General features: G+C 49.5%; 1 protein-coding gene across 2 annotated transcripts in view; it reads right to left on the reverse strand.

The window, feature by feature from the left end:
• CNIH3 (cornichon family AMPA receptor auxiliary protein 3) overlaps window positions 1-18,114 on the reverse strand; it is a 111,486-nt gene extending 93,372 nt beyond the window's left edge. For both annotated transcript variants that reach the window (XM_060088638.1, XM_060088637.1), the window contains exon 1: window positions 18,034-18,114. In XM_060088638.1, the coding sequence (XP_059944621.1) occupies window positions 18,034-18,114 (81 nt within the window). The remainder of the gene's footprint in view (window positions 1-18,033) is intronic.
• Between the last annotated feature and the right edge of the window lie 7,548 nt (window positions 18,115-25,662).

The raw sequence follows: 25,662 nt of genomic DNA on the forward strand, positions 1-25,662 counted from the left end.
GCAGACTCGGCCCCGCCTTCATGGAGAATGTCCAGTCTAAGAGGCCCCCAAGGTCACTCAGCCTCTACCCCAGTTCAAACGCCCCACCAGATTCAGCAGGGTTGCACCAGTAGCCACCTCCCAGCTTTGGAGACACTGGACCTGCCTCGCCTGGGCTGGATTCTCACCCCAGGTGCCCCGAACATCGGGGCCACAGCAAGGAGGCTGCCTGGCCTCCTGCCTCACCTGGTCCGGCCTCCTGGACCCACTGTCCTGCCTCGGTCACTCCCATCAAGGTGACGGGCCTGCAGGGGTCAAAGCAGGACCAGTGTGGTTCTATTTAACATCTATTGCATCTTCTCCAGTTTCCTTAAGTGTGAATGAGCCTCCACGTAGATGCGGCTGGAACCAATATCCAAAAGGTACTGCAAATAAGATGCTCTGTGGAGACAGCAACCAGCACACCAGAGTGCAATTGCTCATACCGTGTGCATTTTCTCCTGTAGACTATCTCCTTCAGGGCCGGCCGTGTTTTGTTCCTCCCTTATTCCTGAGGCCCAGGATCCTTGGTAGGTATTTGATAATTGTGGAATGACTATATGCATTTGAGGACAGGAATATAAGAGCTAAAACCAAAACGCACACTCTCCAAACACCTGCCTAGAGCCACCAGGACCACAGAAGGCCTGCAGATGTATCCAAGCTGCCAGGTCGTAGCCGGCTGACACAAGCAGAAATAGGGACCCTTTGGGGGTCTTGGAGAAGGGCTGCATCTTGACTTTTATGTCCAGATGCATTTCCAAGAACTCTCTTAGGAGAGTTTATGACTCACAGCAGCATCTGTTAACAAGGTCCCAACTTCTTCTTCTGCCTAACCCCCTATCTTCAACCTCATAGGGTCAGGCTTCCTTCTTTTTCTTTTAGTTTTTATTGGAGTACAGTTGATTTACAATGTTGTGTTAGTTTCAGGTGCACAGCAAAGTGACTCTGTTATACATATACATAAATCTACTCTTTTTTCTTTCCCCGTATAGGTCATTACAGAGTACTGAGTAGGGGTCAGGCTTTCTATTTCGAGATGGAGGACCCAACCATCTTTGGGTTTTCTTTCATCAGAGCTACTCACATGTACGTGCAGTTCCAGGACTATGAGAAATCAGAAATACCAATCATTCTCTTTAAAAAAAAAAAATCTCTACCTACAGAGCACAGAGAGCTTGAAACAGTTACTCAAAAGCTACAGCAGAGCAAAGAGGTGGGGTAACACATGGAAAGGAGCCATACTCTGGGTTCGGACCACCTGGAATCACTCCTGGCTTGGCCATGTACTACCTGTGTGACCACCGGCACTTTTTCTGTGCTTCCATCTCCTCCTCTGCAAACTAGAGCTAACAACAGGATCTGCATAAGAGAACACTGTAAGGATTAAATGAGTCACTACAGTTAGGACAGTGCCTGGTGGACTAAGTATTCAATCAATATTAGCTATCATCGTAGCTAATATCCTGCCCATCCATGCACAAAATAGCAATCCATGTAAAAGATCATTCTCTAACCAATCTCTATGCCCAAACTGAGCATGACCAGCCCTCCCACCCAAGCCAGAATCCCCAAGGGCAGGAATTAATCTGAACTTTGTGAAAGTTTTCCGGTGATTCACACGCATACTCAAGTTTAAGCATACCTGTAGGGGATACCCTAAACTACAGCAAGATGCAGGAGGAACGGAACCTACAGCTTTCACCAGTTTTACAAAGACAAGTCAGTGTTCCATTCTCATCCATTAACCATCATCAGAGGAGGAGAGAGAGCAGGGGGAAGAGAGCACACAAGACGGGACGGTTCACGGTCCTCATCTCAGGTGACGTGCAAGTGATTTAGATGCGACCGCTTCTTCAACTTTCTTGACAAATCAAAAACCACTGCCCCAGGAGTCTCACAAATGACAGCCCATTTATTTTCCATTAACTATTGATGCAGAAGGGAAGTGGGGGCCTGGCAGCTTCAGGAATTGTTGGAGGTGGGGAGAGGCCAATATCCCCATCCTGTGAGAGAGATGCTAGAACACGACAAAGAGAACATGACAGAGGAAAAAGGAAGTGTGGTTGTGGCAAGAGGCCCACAGCCTCTGAGAGCTGGCTGTCCTTCATTTGAGAAACGCACCACTGCTGAGACGGACCCTGGAATCCAGTTCAATCTGCAGGAGCAGAGGTCACGCCTGTGGAAACCATGTTCTCAGTTTTGATTAATCATGATACTGATTAGTCACAGAGCTGGTGGTTCCTGGCTTCCTTCGGGGCCGGAGAAACTGGGGTCCTGGGCTGGGCTGGTGGCTGCAAGGGGAAGCAAAGACTGGAAGGTACCGCAAGGCCCTGCTTCTCCGCACACGGGGTTGGGGGATGGAGAGGCAAGGAAGAGCTCTCTCATGGTCTCCAGCGCGCCTGGGAAAGGACAGCATCGCTGAATAAAAGCAGGACTCCAGAGAGGCCAGCGGGGGATGGATGGAGGGGGGATTCCCGGCTGGGTCATATATGGTCATGTTGGGCACATCCCCGGGAAATGACTGGTGAGCAGGGAGGCGCATTCCCTGGCAAGGGACCCTTCTCGCCCCCTCTGTCTTCTTCCCGAAGGCGCTGCAGGCCTGCCCTGCAGGTGGGGCTAAACCGCCTTCCACGCAGCAGGTGCCGCCCTTCAAGTCAGCCCGGGGTGATGCCTGGGTCTGCAGGGGAGGCTGAGCCCAGGCCGCTCCCCTCAGCAGCTGTCACCACCACACCACGCCTCCAAGACTCTAATTGCAGCATCTTCGTATCCCAATTGCACTGAAGAGAAGCCTCGGAGGCCCTGGGGAATTGCACTTGCCTGCTCAAGGAAGCAAATATAGCAAATGCGAAGTAAAATAATTCAGTGTAATCGTTGTGGAACGTCAACTATTTCAAGGGAAACGTGTCACCTCCAACTCCTCTTCACAGTCGAGTGTTCCTTTTTCCTTCACCTTTGGATCCGCTGCTTAGGAAGCGACAAGCAGGGGTCTTCGGCCCACCCCTAACAGCCCTGCCCCTTAACGACCACTCACCATCCCTCGAGTGATGACGCACAGGGCATCTCAGCAGATGGTGGCAGAAGTCCTGCCTCATCACCCGAACCTCTTGTCCCTGGGCCCAGTGCTGCTCCCGCTCCACCAACTCATCCTCACTTCCCTTGCCCCTCTGGGCCCTGCGCACTCAGGGCACAGATACTAATGAGCAGAGAAGAGCTGGAAAAGGCCGTGGGGATGCTGAGGGGAAATAAATTATTCAGATGATCTCAGGAACCAAAAGACACAAAGGGCCCCGAGAGTCTGAATCACCAGAGCGCACACGTGGCTTCCCCAGACAGACTTGATACCAACAGCCTCTGCAAAGAAAGGACTTTTCTAAGCAGCTCTCATCAGCCGCTTCTGCAGGCACCTGTTGTTAAGGGTGCCGGGCAGCGAGTGGGGCCTCTCTTGAGAACAGAAAGGGGCTTCAGCTATCACCATGCCCACACCCTCACTTTACAGATGGGAAAACCACGGCCCAGAGAGGTGGGCTGAGGCTGTGAGGTAGAAAGACCGTTGTCACCAAGCAGAGGTGTTCCAGCCTGCACTCCCGCACACGACGGACAGCCAAAGGAAACTGCAGGCCACAAGGCAGGCAGCCGATGTCACTCCTTTTCCCCCCTGTCCCCCTCCTACTCGAGCCAGCTGGGCCTGAAGCTGGGGCGGTGTTGGCGGAGGAGGGGACAAGTGGACCTGACCGAGATCTGAAGCACAAAAGCATCAGATAAAGGGGCTTCTTGTATTTGAAAGTCCACTTCAAGGAGAGAGTGAAGCAGCGCCGTCAATGTCCCATAGAACAGGGGTCCCCAACCCCCAGGCCACGGGCCTGTTAGGAACCGGGCCTCACAGCAGGAGGGGAGCGGCGGGCAGGTGAAGGAAGCTTCATCTGCCGCTCCCCAGCGCTCCCCAGCGCTCGCATTACCGCTTGCACCGTGCCCTTCCCCCACCCCCACCCCCCACGTCCGTGGAAAAACTGTCTTCCACGAAACCGGTCCCTGGTGCCAAAATGGTTAGGGACCGCTGCCGTAGAAGACAGAGGTCAAAGATCAATCGTGTTTACTGGGCCTCTGATTACTGACAACCAGGCTCCTTGCTGGGAAGGGAGAACAGTCAGGAGTCCACCTAGTTAGGGGGGGAACGAAAATTCACAGACCAAACAACCAAGAGAACACACTTCCTCATCAAAACAGTAAGGACTGCTCTCTGTTGTGAGATAGATACACCTCCTTGAGGGCGTACGGGAGCCCTGAGTCAAAAGAGAAACCAGTGAGCAAGGAGCAAATCATAGGAAACTTCCTGGAGGAGGAAAAAATGGAAATACTGTATGGATAAATAGAAAATAGAACTGCAAATAAAAGGATCACACACTAGAGGTACACATGTGGAACCAAACTGGGAGTAAAGGAATGACAAGGTGATTAACTTTATGTAATGTGGTGTCCTGGAAAGGAATCATTCATGAATAAGATTCAGAAGAGCCATGGACCGTCAGGGAGATCCCCGGTCCAGTGCCCCCGCTTCCTAACACTGCCTGCATGTCCCAATCACCTGGGAGCTTTCTGAAAATACAGAGTCCTGGCCCCTACCCTTCTGAGAAATAACATCTCGGGGTGACACTAGCCCGGCCACCTCCTTTCACAGAGCAGGAAGGTGAGGCCCAGAGCAGTGGAATGAGGCTGGTAAAGTCAGGAAAGGCAAACGGGAGGAGAGTTCTAGAGCCCAGATTCAGAACGTCAGGCCTGACGTGACACAGGGAAGAAGGGTCCACAACAGGCGAAGAGAATCCACCTGACCGCTGGGACGAGCACCCTGGTGGGCAGAGTGCAGAGGTTCCACGAAAGGCGGACCCTGTCCAGCCTGGAGGCAGGGGCTGGGCTGAAGCCCCATCACCATCCTGTGTCCCTCCAGCATCTCCCTGTGGCTTTCAACCTTCACCTGCATCCTCTGAAGACACTGCCCACTGTCTCCCAGGCGGTTCAGCATCACCCAGAGTGACCGTAAAGCTCATGAAGTGGGGCCAACGCTCGCGGGTCCCGGGTCCCGGGTCCAAGGCGCAGGTTAACCCTGCCTCGTCCACCAGCAGGTTGGCACCTTCTCCCCAGACATGGCTGAGAAGCATTCTTCGCATCTCACTCCAAAGCAGGGTTTCTATCTTGGAGTCACTATACTAAACCGGAAATGGGGCGGGGCGGGGGCAGTGCAAAACCTGACCCTGGAGATGTGTGACCAAATCATCTTGCACCAACGCTGCAGGAAAGAAGGTGACCCCCAAGTCAGGACACCAGGAAGAAGAAAAGACCCACTTGTTTGAAGATTAAAGACACTGCAACCCAAAGAGAGGTGAACTGACATGTCACGTGGTTTGGGGACGGGCACCAGGTGCTGCACACGTTCTGAATCAGCACCCTGAATCTGGACTACCCACGTGTCTGGGCCTCGCAAACGGAAACCTCTGTCCACAAGGGGAGAAGGCACCTCTCAAAGATAAAGCATTTTAAATAAACGAAAATTTTAAAACAACCCTCTAACGCACATCTTCCTCAGAGCTATGCAATATCTTAAATATGGGGCTTGCCGGAATATTACGTGTCCCTCTTTTCTTAATTCAATCAACATTGTTCTCTTTAGCTCCATCTAGAAAACCACCAAATGTCACAAAATCCGATAGTGAGTTGTTGGGGAAGTATGAAGATTTAGTCTGCACAGCTGTGACGGTCAAGGAGATACATTTTTATTCTTTATTTCAGTAGCTGTAAAACACGGACAAGTTGCGATACATTTTTATTCTTTATTTCAGTAGCTGTAAAACACGGACAAGTTGCCTGATGAAACCCCTCTGGAATGGAGGAAGCAACTGGCAGGGGAATTTGGAAACCTAGAGGTTTGCTCTGGGCTTGGCCATGACCTCGCCTCTCTGAGTTCAAGTACCTCATTCCAGACGTGAAGACAGACCAGACGATCTTAAGTCGCCTTACGTGTTGGGATTCCAGGACTATACGATTATATGACTCTGTCCTCTGTCAGCAATGTAAGTCAATAAAAAGAAAACAAATCAGCAAACCGTAAAGCTAACCCACCCAACTCGGCCTCATTTCCAGAAGTAGTAGAGTGCAGGGTGCCGTGGGCCAGTGCACAGCAACCCACGCTCCCTAACAGCTGACTGAGCCTGGACCCCAGACCCTCTACTAGCTTGGGTTTTCATTTGTTTTATCGATTTTTTTTTCTTGAAAAAGATATTCCACTTGGTGTTTTGATATAAGAAAGGAAAAGCTGAAAAACTAAGGGACTACACGGACTAAGAAGCAGCTCCAGCAACCAATTCTCTGGGTGGTGCTGCCGGAGTTCTCTCTCCAAGGTCAATGTCTCAGGCCCGGCACTTCGACTGCCTCCCTGTGGCTCAGTGGGACTGACCTCTTGAAAACACCATGCTGGTCCTGGAGTCATTTCTCCCTTGGCTTTAATAATCCTGCCACACCAAACTTCATTTTGGTTCCTTCATGACAACCCCGGAACGACAAGAGGAGCTAATTTTAACAGAGGTGCCAGCACACGGCATAGTTCTGAGCCATAACATCACCTCTCCCCTCGGGAGACAACTGATGCTGCCTTAGTTGTCAAAGTAAGCAAAATAACTTACTCTGTACAGTGGTGGAAGTTGCCAATTTTGCTAATTATAGGAGTGACTCCTGGTAGGAATGCAAAGGGGGCCATATTAAGTGGTTCAGACAGGGCTTGGGAGGGAGCCCCCTGCCCCAGGCTCTGTATGAAGCAGGGAATGGAAACGGAGCAGATCTGCTCAGCACAGTCTAGATGAGGGGCAGTGGGGGACTTTCTCAGAAAGAGGAGGGAATTGGAGGGTAAGGGTTTGCTTTTCCAAGAGGAAAAGGAAGAGCTAGGTTTCACTTTACCATGTATGCTCTAGAATTTGGGGTTAAATAGCCTGGAGGACACCAAACAGGCAAGACACCATTTTTCTTATTCTTCATTCACACAACTGCTGTTCCACCTTCTAGGTTAGCATGCACTTTGCTAAATTCCTGCAAAGCTGTCATCCAAGTGGCCTCTGTAAAAGCTGCAGGCTCCATCACCTTGCCTCCATGGAACGTTTTAAGGATGAGAAGATGGAGACTTTACAAAGGGCAGTGGGCAGTCATCACTCAAGTGGGGGAAACACACTCAGGACCAGGAGTCCAGTAATGTCCATCCTCCTGGCCAGAGCACAGCTTCTCCTCATCAAGCTGAGGATGAAGATAAATAAGATCTTTTTTGGCAACTCCCTTGGGAAAACACATCACAGGGCCTGTGGTAACAAGTTAATCTTCGCTTTAGAGAAAATTCTGTTTTCTCTGATTACAGGGGAGGTGACAGTTAAACTGAAGAGCTCAAGTAGTGAACATCTGTCATTTTTTTGGTCACTTAACATCCATGCCCCTTCCTACACCGGTCTGATTTCCTCTGGAGAATTACCTCTCTCCCTTTGAGCACAGTCCTGGTGGGAGGGTAAACCCAGGGGCCTGTCTTTCCAGCGGGGAGGCCTGGAGCTCCCTGTCTTACTTCTACCCACAGGGAGGACTGACCCAGGCTCAGCCCGTAAGACTCTCCATCCTTAGAAGGAGAATCAGGGACAGAAGACAGAGTGGGCAGCGATCAAAATCAAGGTTATCCTGTTGCTGCAAGTCTTGTTTCCCAGGCTTTCCATCCTTCTAGGAGCACTCCAATTCCATTTCCGTAATTCCTTCTTTGATTAAGGTGGCCTGCCCTGATTTCTAAGAACCTTAATCAGTACATTCCCTACACAGAAATCTGACACCGAATGCCCAGGGAGGCCATTGGAAAAGAAAAACTATGACAAGAGAAAAGGAAGAGAAATACAAGATGCACGTAGCAAGCACTGGATGAGAGGCGGATAGCAGGCAATGCAAGAACCACAGAATTCTGGAGCTGGACAGGAGCTTAGGGGTCACTTTGCTCAGCATCTTCATTTTACATACACGAAAACAAAAGGCCCAGGGAGATGCAGGGACTTGTCTAAAGCCCAGAGCAGCTTGCTGAGAGCTGCTGCAGCAGCAGCAACATCGGCCTCATTAGCTGCCAGCCCCTTTCTAGGGCAGGCCTTTTGGTTCTAAAACTGCCAACCAGTAAGAGAAAAGGATGTCAAGCCCAAACACATTTTTCTCCAGTCATTTTTCTGCAGTCAGCACATATGCTTGGTTGGTCTCAGCTCAATTTCCTCATCACTCTCCAGAACCTCCAAGCAAAATTATCCCGGGATAAGTCACAGTCCAGTAATGATGAAGTGGCTTTACGCTCTCAGCATCTGGTCCCTACTCCCAACTCCAGACAGTGACTCCACGTGCTCTAAGAGGCCGGCTTTCCCCACGCACTGCCCCTCACACACTCCAGTTCAGTGACTGTTACTAATCACCTCCCCCTCCATCCTCCAAAGTGGCCAACGTAAGCTTGATGCCACCGCAATTCAGAACGCCTCTCAAGAATCTCCAAGCCCCTGGGCCTCCCTGGTGGCGCAAGTGGTTGAGAGTCCGCCTGCCGATGCAGGGGATACGGGTTCGTGCCCCGGTCTGGGAGGATCCCATATGCCGCGGAGCGGCTGGGCCCGTGAGCCATGGCCGCTGAGCCTGCGCGTCCGGAGCCTGCGCGTCCGGAGCCTGTGCTCCGCAACGGGGGAGGCCACAACAGTGAGAGGCCCACATACCGCAAAAAAAAAAAAAAAAAAAAAAAAAAAAAGAATCTCCAAGCCCCAACTCAATGGCCCGCTTAGGATATAGGACAATGAGAATAAAAGTTCTATGAAGATTTCAGGCAGGCCCATGGGATTCACTGGGCCTGTACCATCTCCCAGTGAACAGAGAAAGGAAGAAGCGAAGCAGCATCTGTATATCTGTTCAATGTAAAATTTAGAGACCGTTGGCACAGATTTGTTCTCTTTGGCCCTGGTCTGCCTACAGCTGCTGTGAAGCCTCCCCAGCTGGCAGTATGCCTGGGTGGACACAGACCGGACACGTAGCTCCATCTCCGCACACACACGACCAGATTGGACCCCTCTCCCCTGACACACCCGAGGGTGGGTTACCTCAGGCCAACAGACAAGAGCACTACCATGTGTGCAAAACCCATCTTCCCCGCACTGGAGTCCCCCATATCTCAGCCTTACACCTCCCAGTTCCCATTTCTTCATTTTTGCATTCAGGGGGACTAGAATCCTTTGGCTATTTCCATACCCACAGCCCCTGAATGCAGTTGTTGCTAATTCCTTTTCTCAATAAGGTTCACAGAACACATTTAAATACTTTTTTATCCAAGATACAAATGTCTCTATTATATAGGGGACCATCTGGGCTGCTATCGCTAGCTGGCTATGTTGCTATCAACTCTTTTTTTAGGGTTCATGAATCAGTTGCCAATAAGGAAAAAAAAAAAAAAAGGAAGTCAGCTCCAAGACTCCGCTCTCCTCCCCTGCATTTTTCCTCAGCAGGAGAGCTTTATTCCATCATCAAAATGGACCATGTGAACACAAAAACAGAAAATATACCTAAAACTAATGTTCTGGAAATATCAGCCCACAGTTCTAGATGCCTTGGGGGAGGGAGGTGGTGTCAGCTAACTTCCCAGCGCTCAGGCCCTCCAGCTGGGCTAAGTAATATTGTGTGGCCTCTGGCAGAGCTAAGATATATGCAGAGGAAAAGGAAAAAAAGGAAGCAGTAGAAAAAGAGAAGAAGGAAGGGAGGAGAGGGAGCAGTCAAGGCCTGGGATCCCTAACGCCAGGGACGCACCAGCAACCACAGATGCCAGCCAGCCCGGAGCACCTGCCGGGCAGCCCGGGAGCGGAGCTCTGGGTGCAGGCCGCTGGCCAGGGAAGGAAACAATACAAATGGGAAGCCAAAACCGGAAAAGAACGTGAATGGGAAAGCTGAGGAACGGAGAGAGGGGGATGAACCTTGGATTCACAGTGGCCTGGCCTGCAGTTTCTTCCTCGCTAGAAAGGAAAGGCATCCAGAGAAAAGTAATCAGTGTGTCATGGAAACATGTCCTGAGTACATACCTACAGTTTTTACAGACACTGCAAAGGACAAGAGGTCATGGCTCCATCTGGCCAGACGGCATCACAGAAATACAACCTCAGCTCACCAGTAGTCCCAGGTGTTGGTTGCACTCAAGGGCAGACTATGCAGACACAGGTGGGGGCCCTTGGCCCCGAGCCTCTGGGTGGTGACAACCAGACACTGGTTGGGTACATGTGCACAGTTAACTGCCCCCACTAAGGCATTCAACCCCAACCGTGTGGACGGCAAATGGACACACAGGGATGCCCCACCTCCTACACCCACCCTGACCCCAGAGAGACAGAGAAAAGCAAATTCCATCCTCCCAAAATTTATGGCCAGGAAAGTGTGGGATTTGCATTGCTGGGGCGTATTTTTCGTTGTGGTGTTAATTGTGTGCATGTGTGTGTGTGAATGACATTTTTACAAATCTGGTTTGTCTTTTAAAACCACTTTTGTGACCCAAGGCAGCTTAAAGAGACTAGGAAATGAAGCCATCCTCCAAACTGTCTCCCAGTGAGCTGAAACCTGCTTCATTTCCAAGCCCCAGCAGTCCCCAGCTTAGAGGCAGAAATGAACTTGAGTCTTTTTTTTTTTTTTTTTGCGATGTGCGGGCCTCTCACTGTTGTGGCCTCTCCCGTTGTGGAGCACAGGCTCCGGACGCGCAGGTCCAGTGGCCATGGCTCACGGGCCTAGCCGCTCCGTGGCATGTAGGATCTTCCCGGACCGGGGCACGAACCCGTGTCCCCTGCATCAGCAGGCGGACTCTCAACCACTGCGCCACCAGGGAAGCCCGAACTTGAGTCTTTGACTCCTCTGAGGCCTAGGTAAGGTTGCCTGGTCCACCTCCCTGGCAGCCACCCAATGAAGTGCTGGGCCTTTGGGCCTCCCATTGATTCAAGAGCTGAAATGCAATGGTTTAAATGAACAACAACAAATTTTTGCACAAGATCCCTTCGTTCTCAATGTCAGGTGCATTTCTCAGTTCTCACATACCCAAAACACTCTCAGGCCTAAAATCTTGGAAAACACTGCGAGCTCTTCCTGATGAAATCCCTTGGAAGAAATGACTGTGGTCAAGGGATGATAGCAAACCCCAAGATTCGTCTCCAGTAAAATCTGTTTAAGGAGCATTTATAACTTCTGACAGCTAGGACCCAATGCTAAGGCTTGAAGAAAGATTCTGTAACTATTTTATTCACCTAAAAGACCTGAGGATTCCAGAGTGATGTAGCAAAACAGACCAGATATTTAAGCAAGCAGATAAACACGGGATGTTTGGGACCCTGCTGTTGGTCCATCCTAGAGGAACACAGAGAGAAGCAACGCACAGGGGCCAGAGGGTCAAGAAAGGGCAAAGTTGGTGCAGCAAAGACCAGGGACCAAGAGAGTTCCTGCTTGTAAAATCAGAGGAGCCACAAAAAATTAAACACAGAATTACTATTTGATCCTGCATTTCCACTTGTGGGTATATACACCAAAAAAAGATGAAAAACAGGGTATCAAAGAGATATTTGCACACCCATGTTCACAGCAGCACTATTCACAAAAACAGTCAAAAGGTGGAACCAACAGATGAATGGATAAACAAAATGTGGTACATACATACAGCAGAATATTTTCAACCTTAAAAAGTATGAATGGCTGTCACATGCTACAACATGGATGAACAATGAAGACGTTATGCTAAGTGAAATAAGCCAGACGTAAAGGACAAATACTGTATAAATCCACTTATATAAGGTACATAGAATAGTCAAATTCCTAAAGACGGAAGGTAGAAAGGTGGTTGCCAGGGGCTCAGGGGAAGGGGGAATGAGAAGTTATTGTTTAATGGATATGGAGTTTTAGTTTAGGATGGTGAGAAAGTTCTGGAGGTGGATGGTAGTGATGGCTGCATGACGATGTGAATGTACTTAATGCCACTGACCCATACGCTTAAAACTGAGTTAAAATGGTCAATTTTATGTTATGTCTACTTTACCCAATTAAAAAAAATTTTTTTAATCAATTTGAAAAACTAGAGGAGCCAGAGAGAGCCCAAAGTAGAAACTGCAGGGCTAGGTGAAATCCCTTTCTCTCTCAGGTAACCAGGGAAACACAGAGAAGGTTGAGCAAAAGGTAGCAATAGGATAGAACTAGAGAAAACAGACCGCTTGACCAGGCAGCCTGAGTCTCGACCTGGGCTAGAGTAATTAACTTATGGAGACTGGACAGGAACACCCAGTCCAATTCAACACACGCTGAATTAGCATCTGCACAACCTCTGTCTCTCCAGGCCTGTATGTAACTGAGGCCCTTACAAACCCTTTAGCTAGAGCAATGGACTTGTTCATTTATGACAATGGCCTCGGAGTCAGGTGGTGATGAAGGTTCTGTTCTCAGCGCCCCGTCACAGACAGGAGTGCCGAGGCCTGTGGTGGTGGCCAGCCCCGGAGGGCGAAGCCGTTGTCTCTGACAGTGGCACTCGGCCCTGACCCTGGCCGCTGCCTCCCGGAGGCTGTACCGCGCTGACGCTCCCTTCCGAGTCAAGTCTCAGAGCAGATGGAAGGAGCAGCTGCCAGTGCACCCAGCACCCACGGCGCCCAGCCGGACAGCCACCCAGCCGGGCCAGTTCCCAGGCACTGCTCCCACAGCCATCCACCACAGCCCAGAGCCACAGGCTCCCTCTTTTCTTTGAAGGGTGAGTTCTGAGTTCCCAAGCCAAACGAGGCTACCGAAGATGGGACGCTCACTCCTCCTTTCACGGCCAGTCTGAGAACCACCAGCCACACGCTCCCCACGTGGTCACTGTGTCCTCCTAAGTTCTGCAAATGCATAACGTGGACAGGTAAGGGCCCTGCCCTCCACCTGCTTCTCCTGCACGTAGAGAGCCCAGGCACACACATATGAAAGTGTGTCCTCATGCAAGTTCATCTGTGCACAAGAGCAAGTGCGCCATGTGAGCTGTCTCGGGAGTCTGTGGGAGGCTGGAGTGAGCAGGGTTGACGATGGTGAGATGTGAGCGAGACAGTGAAAAAACGGTGCAGGATTTAGATCCAAGAGGGTAGAAGTCTTTCCTTCTGCCAAGAGGAATACAATGCACATTTCCAGGAGGCAACAGAATCTACCTATGGAGTTGGGGCTGCGAGACGTCAACAGTGGGAGATTGGCGGCAGGGGTAGGTAGACGCCGCTCCGTGACAGGCCCCCCCAACGCCAAACTGATGTGCACATTGTCCCACGAGATATCCTGAGATCCCACCCTCAGTCTGCAATCCCTGTGCCCTGTAGCAGGGACTGTCCCAACCAAGTCGCTTAATGCCTCCGACGCTTCGCACAGAAATGCTGGGGGCTGTATGAGTCTAAAAGCTTAATCTTGGTTTAGATATCTCTTTTAGTGTTTTATAGTTTGGCTGTATTTTAGCATATGTAAGAATGTCTCCTGTTTGCCTCTCTTTCTATGCCAAATTAAGAATATTTGCCAGCCTCATCATTAAGTTGTATGAGGATTTACCAAGCCCCTTCTACATAGCAGGCGCAGTTCCAGCCTCTGGAGAAACCATGGTGAGCAGAAAGGGTCCCTGCTGTCGTGGTGCATCCTCCCGTGCTAGCTATGAGGCCGTGGAGAATGAGGTGGAGGCACCCGAGAGGAGGGGAATCGGGAAGGCAGGAGGTGCAAACATCACATGTCAAAGTGAGATACCGGGGGGTGGGGGGGTGGGGAGGGTATGGGGATGCCTCAGACAGAACACAAAGTGGAGACCAGGTAAGACATGGCTAAGAGCTCAGCATCATGTGAATAGGCCAAACTAGGGGCCTCAAGGGACAGGCTATCGTCAACCCCAGGCATCCTATCATTTATGTAAACCCATTTTTTGTTTCCAGATGGATAATCTGAGAAACTGAGAGGCTTACTCAGTTCCCTATGACTGAATCTCTGACAGGCTGGAACTGGCTGAAAGGATCAACCATAAAGACATTTCACCTAGCAAAACTGTCCCTCAGTACGTACTACTGGTTATCATCTGTCAGGGCCCCGTTAAAACTCTCCAGTAGCAAATGCTGCCGGGAATCCAATGAAATATTATTGGGAATTACTTTTATTTGTATGTTGTCAAAACTCAGAGTTTTAAAAAGTGACTCTAGATATAAAAAAAAAATTTTTTTAACCTGAAATAACTGGTATGAATCTTTGATCTTTCTAAAGAATGGTTTCATCTGTCTTTATATAAAAGAGACAGTCTGCAAACAGGTTCAACCAAGCTGGAGCTGAGAGGGCTCTTACTAATAAACACTGTTCATTTTATATTGGCTGGAAGCAGACATCACTTCACATCTGAAATCCTTTAGAACACTTTTTTTTTTCTTCTAAACATCCAGTATGCAATTTTTTAAGATACACGTATACACAATATTTGGAAAAAGAGACACCCAAATCTCTTCTGGATGATAAGATTAGTAGTGATTTTGTTCCTTTATTATGTCCCTATACTTTCAAAATTTGGGGCAATGAACCTGTAGAATTTTATAAGCAGAAAAATAATTTTTTAAAAAATGAAATAGAATTTCCGCTTTTTAAAAAGGATACATAGTATGTTTGGTGTCATCTTCTTCTTGTTTCAACTCCAATCAGAAATTCCAACTCCAAGTATTTCATTTATACAGAGAAAGGTAATCCTTTGGATAGAAACATTATTCACTATTATCAAAGTTAAACAATCCAAAGGCAGTAACTAGGGTTAAAAAAAAAAGGACACTGGCCTAAGAGTCTCAGCTAAAATCTCAGATCTAATACATACCAGCTGTGCAACCTTGGGAAAGTTTCATAACCTCTCTGATACAGTTTCTTCATCTGTAAAATGTCAGTTGTGAGGATGAAAAGGCTGCCTGGGCAGTAAGGGGCCATGTGCCTGATGGTATGAAAAGCTACACACACACACAACAAAAAACCAAAACCCTCGGTTTTATTCTGCATCTTCCAAAGGTGACAAATGTACTCAAAGACAGTGGCTCATATAAAATAAATTGGTAATTTGAAATCTTCTCATTTGAAAACAAATGCAGATAAATTTTCAAAGGAAAAAACAAGACTGGAAAGAAATGTTGTGCTACAGCCAGCCACATCCATCTTTGTTTCCAGACCTCCAGTGGGAAGAAGAGGCAGGTAAACAGTTGGAGGTACATCTGAGGGGTCCTCTGTAAATGCCTAAGACTGGCCTACTACAGACATTCAATAAATAGTAACCACTCTTACTATCCCTAAGTAGGTGTGTACCATTAAATAAGAAAAAGTGTTAACCTCTTATCTTACAACCCAGACATGGCAGTGGGGTGGGTCTTTTAACTGCTATATACTGTTAAGTGCCCAATTCACTATTTGGGATGTCAATATAGCGTAAGCAATCAATATGGTTCGTCAGATCGAGAAATATACAAGGAATATAAGCTGAAAAGAAAGCAAACACAGAGTCTAACACAGACTAACATAAATTTGGGTTGAAATAATTACCCGCCTATAACCAACACCCACACATACAATGCGTACACAGATTGTGTCAATGTGTCTCAGATTTCCCCTTTCAATGTTCAGCAACCAAAGCAACGCAGTAGGGCTTTGGGATGTTTGATGTGGCCAGAGGGAGAAGGAAAAGACTAGGAAAGGAAAAGGGGCTGAGACTTAGGAGTTGTTACCGTAATTTGAATTCAAAGAGCACAAATTCTTTTCATCATTAGAAACTGGAATCTTGCCAGGTCAGGGATGCGGTCAGGACCTGACCCAGACTTGGAATCTGACTGCACTCAGCTACCCCTAGACAAGGGGGTAAGCGTTGGAAACCTGAAGAGTAGAGGCCAACATGGGATCACAGCAATGCCTGATTTTGAGTCAAATGTCTGTTTGTCAACCAGGTGCACAAACCACCCATTTAATTAACCTGCTCTTGAATTATTTATTATCTTCCCGAGTGAGAGAAAAGTATTCTTTCTGGTTACCTGCTTGGCTTCAAGGGCTAAATCAGAGAACTCCAAGCCTGACAGTCTGATGGAGCTCTCTGGTACCTGCCACTCTCTGGCCAAGGCAAAAACATAAAGAAACAGCAAATAATGTATTTCTGAAAAAGAGAGGTAGTTCGCCTTCTACATTGCAAACACCTCACCAAATCCAAAGAAGCACAGAAAGCTCCTTTCAAACACATTAGTAGAGGTCCACTGCACTGTGTGGGCATGATCTGTTCTGCACCCCCTGTTCATTCTAAGTTAGGTAAAGGTTTGTTTTCCCTTAACAACTGTCAACAACTTCAAGGCTCAGTTCTCCACTGTAGATCAGACTCAGCCTTCCCGTGCAGAGGAAGAGATGGTGCAAAATCCCGTCACTTCTCACTCGCAGGATTTTTGATCAGTCCCAAAATTCCCATGTCTGAATTCCTTCTCTCTCACCCCCAGATTCCTAAGGCAACTGATTCACAGACTTACACCATCTTAGACATCAGGGGAGGCCTGGAGATCATCCAGGTCAACTTTCTCACTTTTGAGATGTCTTCCCTAAGGTGACACAATTAGAAGTCTTCCTCCTCCTGGGGTTCCCCCTCCTCCCTGCCCGAGAGCCTTGTAACAGGAGCTGCTCTAGCTGCTTAGTTCTGTTTTAAGATAAACCCTCTCACTCTAGAAACCATCTGTACAAAACACCGGCATCTCACCCACCACGCAATTTTATTCCGGTCTTCACTCAGGGTCATCGCCCACTGCATGTGTGCTCTCCGAGGCTCACCAGAACCGTGCCTCCAGGAATTCATCTTGGGATCCTTCCCTGCTGCCTGACTTGCTGGGCAGGAAGATGCACTGAGGTGCTGCTCCTTCTAAAACGTGTGACCTTAACCATTCTTCCCACCAAATTTCTGAGGCTGAGGCCAGGGAGCTTCAACAACCTCAGAGGACCCAGTTCTGGGAGTTCAACTGACTTGGCCAATGTTGTGCTGTCTTGATGAGAGAATCAGCATTCCTCACTCCTCTCTCCCTCTCTTCAGAAGCACTCTGTCCACTATTCCCACACCACCCCTGCAGAACCAGGACTCACCACGACTGCCCTCAACCTGGTGGAACCCCAGGAGAGGCAGCACACAAGTTCGTGCCCGCTGGAGACGCTGCACACCTGGCCAAGCGGAGATGTGCCACCTGCAAAGTCTTTCGGGCCTTGGTTGTCTCGGACCCCAGGAAGGCAAAGGAGGAAACTCGCCCTCCTCCGCCGCTCTCTACGTGACCAACCTGCGCAGCCTCATTCACGCCCGTCTTTCCCCGTCTCCCTTGCCTCCTCCTCGCTTTTCTCTCGTCCTCGCCGCCCGCCGCCTTCCTTGCCGACCCCCATCACCCGGTTCCCGTCCACTCCGCTCTCCGGGGCCGGCCTCTCCCTACTTCCTCTTACAAGGCGCTCCCGTCGTGTTTCCACTTTGTCTCCAATTATGTCTCAATGCAACCCACCACAGATGCTGACATTTTAAATGTTTAGTTGTTATAGTTACTTGACTAATTGCCGGGCCGACGGGGGCGCGTCTCCTTCGCCTCCCGCGGGCGTCAGAGGAGGCCGCCGGGGAAGTAAGGGGGTAGATGGGGCTGTAGACGCTAATCCCCGGGGTCTGGGACACAAGGCCAGGCCCTGGCAAGGGTGCTCTGCCCCGGAAACCGGCGGTCCCTCCGCCTACAGCCAGCAGCCAGGGCACCGAAGGCGCGCCCGGCCTCAGGATTGCCGCGAACCGTCTCCCGCCCCGGGACAACAGAGCGGCAGAGGGTCTAACCTCGGGTGCGCCGCAGTCGGCCTCCCATCCGTCCACACTCGCAATGTGGATAAAGTGAGGTGGCATCTTCGGGAACCTGGGGAAGGAAGTGGCCAGGGGCGCGTTTGGGGGCGAAAGGCAAGAGTTAGAAGCCGCTGCCGGTTACTCACGTGCCAGATGGCGAAAAAGATGAGCGCAGCGCACAGCACCAGCGACAGCATGTAGCAGAAAGCAGCGAAAGTGAAGGCCATGGCCGGCCGGGGGCCGCCCGCACTCCAACCCCACCACACACAAAGCAGCGCCTAGGAAGCCGTTGTCCCCCTCAAGGACCGCACTCCCTCAAACGGGGGGCAAAAAAGAGTCAGGTCTGCACTCTCTCCTCAAGGCCAGTGGCTGGGAGGAGGTACGCCAAGCGGAAAGAGCCTTGAGGGTCCGCGAACAGGGACAGGATTCCCGCAGGCTCTGGAGACCCGGGACTCCAGCTTGTTTGCGAAAATAGATGCGTCGGGCGTCGTTGGCGGGAACTGTCCCCAAATCGAGGAAGAAAGCAAATCAGTAGAGAACTCCTGCAGATTCGCGTCAACCAGCGAGCTTCTCGAGACAACACGGCGAGGGCTGCGAGGACTCCACGGAGGACCGCGTGAACGGCTCCCGTGGCCCCGGAATCCCAGGGAAGAGCCCCCTGCCTTCCGCGCCTAAGCCACACAGGAGAGCCGAGAGCGCCGCTCGGGACTCTCCCGCGCCAGCCAGGAGCCAACCGAGAGCGTCCAGCGAGGTGCCCGGGCGGACCCCGAGCTGCTCCCAAGTCCCCAGAGAACAGGTCTTCAGGTAGCCGGGAAGAGCCAGGTCCTCTTGGTCCTGCGCCCCAGACGCGGCTTCCAGGGCTGCCCTGCGCTCTTGGGCGCGCCCGGCCCCGGCCCCGGCCCCTGCTGCGGGCCCCGGCCCACCGGCCTAGGTAATACAAGTTCCCCGGAAACGAGGGGTTGGACCGGGCCGGGCAACGGGCTCCAGCCCAGCGGGCCTGCTCCCGCCCGGGCAGCTGGAGTGGATCTCGGGCCAAGAGCTGCTCGCCGCGGAAGCTCGCTCCACCTGCTGCTGCCGCCGCCTGTGCCACTGCGAGAAGTGAAGACGCGCAGCCGGGGATCTCCTCCCTCTCGGCGCCCCACCCTCGGCTCCGGCTCCGCCGAGCACGCCCTCCCCGGCGGGCGGAGACTGAGGCGGCCGGGCTGGGGAAAGGTGGGCGGCCAAGCGCAGGAAGGATCCCGGGCGCCGCCGCAGCTGCAGTTGCGCCAGCCGGCCTCTCCGAGGAAACTTGAAGCCAGCGGCGTAGGCGGGGCAGGACGGCTGCGCCGAGGTGGGGCGGGGAGGGGAGGAGCAGGGACTCTTTAAACACGTGCGTCTGGAGGAGGCGGGAAGCTGCGGAAGGGTATGTGTGTACCTCGTACCTAAAGACTGCAGGAGCCGCTCCGGATCTCGCCACTTTCCCGGGAGTGGGAAATGTGGCGCCGAGGGAGCTGTAAGCGTGTTGGTTGGACACAGGACAAGCTCTTGGAACCCAGGGTTGTTCGGGTGGGTTTTCCCGAGCTGTGGATTTAATGCTCCGGGCTGCGTTTGCAACGCATCCCTGAAAAATTCTCCATGAGCGTCTTTCACTCGCCGCCTCCACCCTCCCCCGCCGTCTGACCTTGGGAATGAGGAAACTAGACTTTGCGGACTATTGGGGGCCGGAAAGGCAGCAGCAGTGACTCTGTGTGTATTGGTGTTGGTCTAAAGTGTCAAGAGCATGTGCTTTTGCAGACTCCGTTCTAAGTGCAACTTTCTAAACCTCTTTAAATCTCGGTTTCCTTATCTGCATAAGGGTCAACATGTAATTGCCTCTGGGTCTACATACTTTGCACCGCCAAGCGCAAAATGAAAGTGTGGGGCTTCTTGTTTAAATGTATTGATATATATATTAAGAATTTCAAGATAGCAACCGGCAGAGGTTTTGTTTGTTTGTTTTTTGTTTTTTGTTTTTTCGGCAGTTTTAAACCAGGGGTGAGGCCCTTTCTGAGTACAGGATTTCCCCCGCCCCACGCCCCGCAACTGTAGAGGTTGCACACCTGTGATTTCAGCCCTGCTCTGTGTTATATTTTTTGCCACTTTATCTTTCACCAAGTATAAAGTTTCATTAAGGAAAATTTGGAAATCAGAGATGGGAAAAGATGAAGCAAACGCTATAATTTACCACCCTCAGACGCCACTAACACAAAAGTGGTTGGTATATTTCTTTCTAGCTCTATTTTTGATTTTTACTTGATATCAATTATTTCTTTTAATTGTTGTAATTATACTGCATAAATTTTTGTAACACCAAAACGATACGATAATCTCAAAGGGAAATCTGACCATTCAATATTTGGAATCCCTTTAAGGCTAATCTGTTGTCATTTGTTTCTGCTGGTTCTTGCTTCCGGAGTCCTAGCACCTCATCTGTCTAGTAATTTTTTTATTGTATGTCAAACATTGTTTTTAAAAGTTCTTGTGGAAATTTGAGGTCTGAGATGATATCTTTCTCCAAAGAAAATTTTCTACTTCATTTACCAAGTGCCTAGGGGAAATGAACACTCTAGAATTACCTCAGTCCAATTTCAGGGACTGAGATTCGTGGGCTACTCATTGACTGTGGTCTGTGTAAGGGCTGGTTTTTTTCTGGTTCACTCTTATTCACATGCAACAGTCCTTTTGGATCCCAAGCCAAAGCGAGTGGGTTTTCAAGTCCCAAGTCTTGGTGGTCCTTGGACTCTGACTTTTGCTCCCACCCTGCAAAGCACTAAAAGCACCCTCTCAGCCACCTCTTCTAGATTAGCAAATGCCTCTAGGGCAAAATTGACCCCAAGTGCTAGGCTGATGTCTCTAGATTCCCAACCACTGTCAGAACTTGACCCCAGTAATTTCTTACTCCCTTGTTGAGTCTTTGGTGCTTTAAAGAAGCTGTTTTTATATTTCATCCAGCTTTTAAAATTGTGTTCAGTCGGAGGATTGGTCTGAATTATCTAGCCCAGCATTACCAGCATCAGAAGTCTCTACATCAGAAGAAATGTTCATTACGCTACCACTCTGACTTTCAAGTCTCCATCCATATCACAGCCTCTATTTTTCTTGCCCTTTCCCCGGCCATGCTTTATTTAGTTTTATTGGTTATAGAATGGTATCTCAGTAAAGGTGACTGCAGTGGTAGAATTTCAGAAAATAAGATCCCCAGGTGGTTACTGTTTATTCAACAACTGTTGTTTAGTACCCATATGTTGTGGGCATTGTTAGGGATCCACAAGGTTCCCAGTCTAACTACTGAGGTAATTAATAACTCTTTCACAAGGCAGTGTCTTTAAAAAAAAAAAAAAAAAAAAAGTGGCTATGGGGCTTCCCTGGTGGCGCAGTGGTTGAGAATCTGCCTGCCGATGCAGGGGACACGGGTTCGAGCCCTGGTCTGGGAGGATCCCACATGCCACGGAGCAACTAGGGCCGTGAGCCACAACTACTGAGCCTGCGAGTCTGGAGCCTGCGCGTCTGGAGCCTGTGCTCCGCAACAAGACAGGCCACGATAGTGAGAGGCCCGTGCACCACAATGAAGAGTGGCCCCCACTTCCCGCAACTGGAGAAAGCCCTCGCACAGAAACGAAGACCCAACACAGCCAAAAATAAATAAATAAACAAACCAATGAACCAACATTAAAAAAATAAAAATTGAAAAAAAATTTTTTTCAAAAAAAAAAAGTGGCTATGACACAGTGTAGGAAGACAAGGAATAAAGTGATTAGAAATAGATGTTGAGTGACCAACTAAAGTGTTCTTCACCCAATTCCAATGTGGAGGATTTTCCCACATCACTAAGCAACCCTCAGAAACCAGCTGGTGACCTACAATTCAACTCAATTCTGACACTGTCTACCTGGAGATAGTTTCAGATTCTACAAGTTAAGGGCTCAGTCTCATAAGCCAGTCCCCTAATTCAGATGCCAATCACAAGACCAGGTTGTTACCTGTGCTTCTGCTGGCTGGCTATTGATTTGGAGGTTCCAAGGACCCCTTCCTTGGGTTTGATTAATTTGCTAGAGTGGTTCACAGTATTTAGCAATCTAGTTTACATAGTAGATTACCAGTTTATTACAAAGGATATTAAAGGATACGAATGAACAGCCAGATCAAGAGATACACAGGACAAAATCTGAAAGGGTCCTGAACACAGGAACATCTGTCCCCATGGAGTTTGGGATGCACCACCTACAGCAATGGGTTCTGGTTCAGCAACATGGAAGCTCTCCAAATCTTGTCCTCTTAGACTGTTGTGGAGGCTTCATTACACAAGCACGATGGATTAAATCATTGGTAACAGAGTCAACCTCTGTCCCCTCTCCCCTTCCCAGAAATCAGAGAGTGGGACTAAAAGTTCCAACCCTCTATTCATGGTTGATTCCCTGCACAACTAGCCCCCATCCTTATGTGCCTTCCAGAAGTCACACCATTAACATAAACCCAGTTGTGGTGGAAAGGGGCTTGTTATGAATAACGAGACACCATTTCACCTTTCTGGCTCTGAAGTGATTTCAGGAACTGAGGACAAGGGACCAAATATTATCACAAAAGATGCTCCCACTGCTCTTATCACTCAGGACTTTTCAGGGGTTTTGGGAGCAGTGAGCTAAGATGGTGGACATTTGAATGACCAAATATATTGATATATTTCTTATAAATCATAATATCCTGCCAACCTACATTGTTTCAGCTACTGTAGACATTGAAAAGCCAATTCCTTGATTTTTTTCCTAGCCACTGTGAAGGTAGGAGTGGCCATGTGACACAGCTTGAACCTGTGAGATATATACTTCTTTTTACCTGGAATGTAAACCTGATGCCTAGAGGCACACCAGCCATCTTGTGATCATGAGAAGGAAATCAACACATTAAGAATGGAGAAGCCAAAAAGACAGAGGGAGGAAATACCATTGACATCATAACAGGGCCACCCCACCAGCCCTGAACTTCCTATTCCCTCACTGGTATAACTGCAATGAGTGTGATACTCTTGAAAGATTTCTGTTCCAATTGGTAAGTAGTATTACAGTTGCTGGAGCAAACAGGAAAATTAATAAATAATTAAAAATTCTAAATTAAACTCATTCATTTGGGCCAGTTGTCATAGGATGTCACAAGGATCATTGATAAACGGGCCTCTCGGATGCTTATTTATCACAGAGCACACCGTGCTATTGACATCCTGGTTTATCACTATATTGAAATCATGTGGTTGCCACTGATTCTAAATAGTTGTTACTTTGGTTGTATTTGTGCATTGTAATGCTTGTGTAAGTGGTAAAGGCAGTGTTTCAATATTTATAAACTTAAGAATTTATAAATAAAATATTAAAAACAAACTCACAGAATAAAGAGAAAACCAACATGGATACATTTATTCATGTTCCATTTAAATATCATACAACTCAATCTTCTGAGCCTGCAAAGAACAAGCAATATTAATAATGAAGTATAGGGCTTCCCTGGTGGCGCAGTGGTTGAGAGTCTGCCTGCCGATGCAGGGGACACGGGTTCTTGCCCCAGTCCAGGAGGATCCCACATGCCGCGGAGCGGCTGGGCCTGTGAGCCATGGCCACTGAGCCTGCACGTCCGGAGCCTGTGCTCCACAACGGGAGAGGCCACAACACTGAGAGGCCTGCATACAGCAAAAAAAAAAAAAAAAAAAAAAAAAAAGCTGTGAGTCACCACAGACTTAGAGAACAAACTTATGGTTAGCAGGGGGAAAGGGTGGGGGAAGGGATAGTTAGGGAGTTTGGGATTGACATGTACAAACTACATATTTTAAAATGGATAGGGACGTCCCTGGTGGTACCAGTGGTTAAGAATCCGCCTGCCAAAGCAGGGGACACAGGTTCAATCCCTGGTCTGGGAAGATTCCCACATGCCGTGGAGCAACTAAGCCCGTGCACCAAAACTATGGAAACCCACGTGCCCTAGAGCCCACGAGCCACAACTACTGAGCCCACGTGCTGCAACTACTGAAGCCCGCATGCCTAGAGCCCATGCTCTGCAACAAGAGAAGCCACCACAGTGAGAAGAGCACGCACTGCAACAAAGAGTAGCCCCCGCTCACTGCAACTAGAGAAACCCCACGTGCAGCAACAAAGACCCAATGACGCCAAAACTTTTTAAAAATAAAAATAAAATAAAATTGATAACCAACAAGGACCTACTGTATAGCACAGGAAACTCTGTTCAATGTTATGTGGCAGCCTGGATGGGAGGGAAGTTTGGGGGAGAATGAATACATGTATATGTATGGCTGAGTCGCTTTGCTGTGCATCTGAAACTATCACAACATTGTTAATCGGCTATACTCCAATATTAAATAAAAAGTTTAAAAAACTAACATAAAATACACACACACAAATAAATTAAATAAAATAATTTCATTGGGAACAAAAAAGCTGTGCGTCAATTATTCCATTTTCTCAGTTTTTGTAAAGATTATCTGAAATCATTATAAAGATCAGAGTGTCTGTATACATACATGCACACACACACACACGCATTTGGAATGAAGGAAGTTCTGTCACATCTGGACAAAACAAGTTCTTGAAGCGTCATCTGAATGAGCACCAGAGGTCACGATGGGCCCACTGTTTAACAACAGCAACCGTATATGTGTTCTGCGAAAGTATGGATAAATAGTGGTTATTAAGAATCCTGGAAAGGGACCTTCAAGACGGTGGAGGAGTAAGACATGGAGATCACCCTCCTCCCCACAAATACACCAAAAATACATCTACATGTGGAACAACTCCTACAGAACACCTACTGAACGCTGGCAGAAGACCTCAGACTTCCCAAAATGCAAGAAACTCCCCACATATCTGAGTAGGGCAAAAGAAAAAAGAAAAAACAGAGACAAAAGGATAGGGACGGGACCTGCACCAGTGGGAGGGAGCTGTGAAGAAGTAAAAGTTTCCACACACTAGGAAGTCCCTTCGCGGGCGGACTGCGGGTGGGGAGGGGGGGAAGCTTCAGCGCCAAAGAGAAGAGCGCAGCAACAGGGGTGCGGAGGGCAAAGCAGAGAGATTGCCACACAGAGGATCAGTGCCGACCAGCACTCACCAGCCCGGGAGGCTTGTCTGCTCACCCGCCGGGGTGGGCGGGGCTGGGAGCTGAGGCTCGGGCTTCGGTCGGAGCGCAGGGAGAGGACTGGGGTTGGCTACATGAACACAGCCTGAAGGGGGTTAGTGCACCACGGCTAGCCGGGAGGGAGTCCGGGAAAAAGTCTGGACCTGCCGAAGAGACAAGAGACTTTTTCTTCCCTCTTTGTTTCCTGGTGCGCGAGGAGAGGGGATTAAGAGCACTGCTTAAAGGAGCTCCAGAGACGGGCGCGAGCCGCGGCTATCAGCGCGGACCCCAGAGACGGGCATGAGACGCTAAGGCTCCTGCTGCCGCCACCAAGAAGCCTGTGTGCAAGCACAGGTCACTATCCACACCTCCCCTCCTGGGAGCCTGTGCAGCCCGCCACTGCCAGGGTCCTGTGATCCAGGGACAGCTTCCCCGGGAGGACACACGGCGTGCCTCAGGCTATTGCAACATCATGTTGGCCTCTGCCGCTGCAGACTCACCCTGCATTCAGTACCCCTCCCTCCCTTCCCCCGGCCTGAGTGAGCCAGAGCCCCCTAATCAGCTGCTCCTTTAACCCCGTCTTGTCTAAGCGAAGAATAGATGCCCTCAGGCGACCTACACGCAGAGGCAGGGCCAAATCCAAA

The sequence above is a fragment of the Mesoplodon densirostris genome, chromosome 2 (assembly GCF_025265405.1).
Source record: "Mesoplodon densirostris isolate mMesDen1 chromosome 2, mMesDen1 primary haplotype, whole genome shotgun sequence".
NCBI lineage: Eukaryota > Metazoa > Chordata > Mammalia > Artiodactyla > Ziphiidae > Mesoplodon > Mesoplodon densirostris.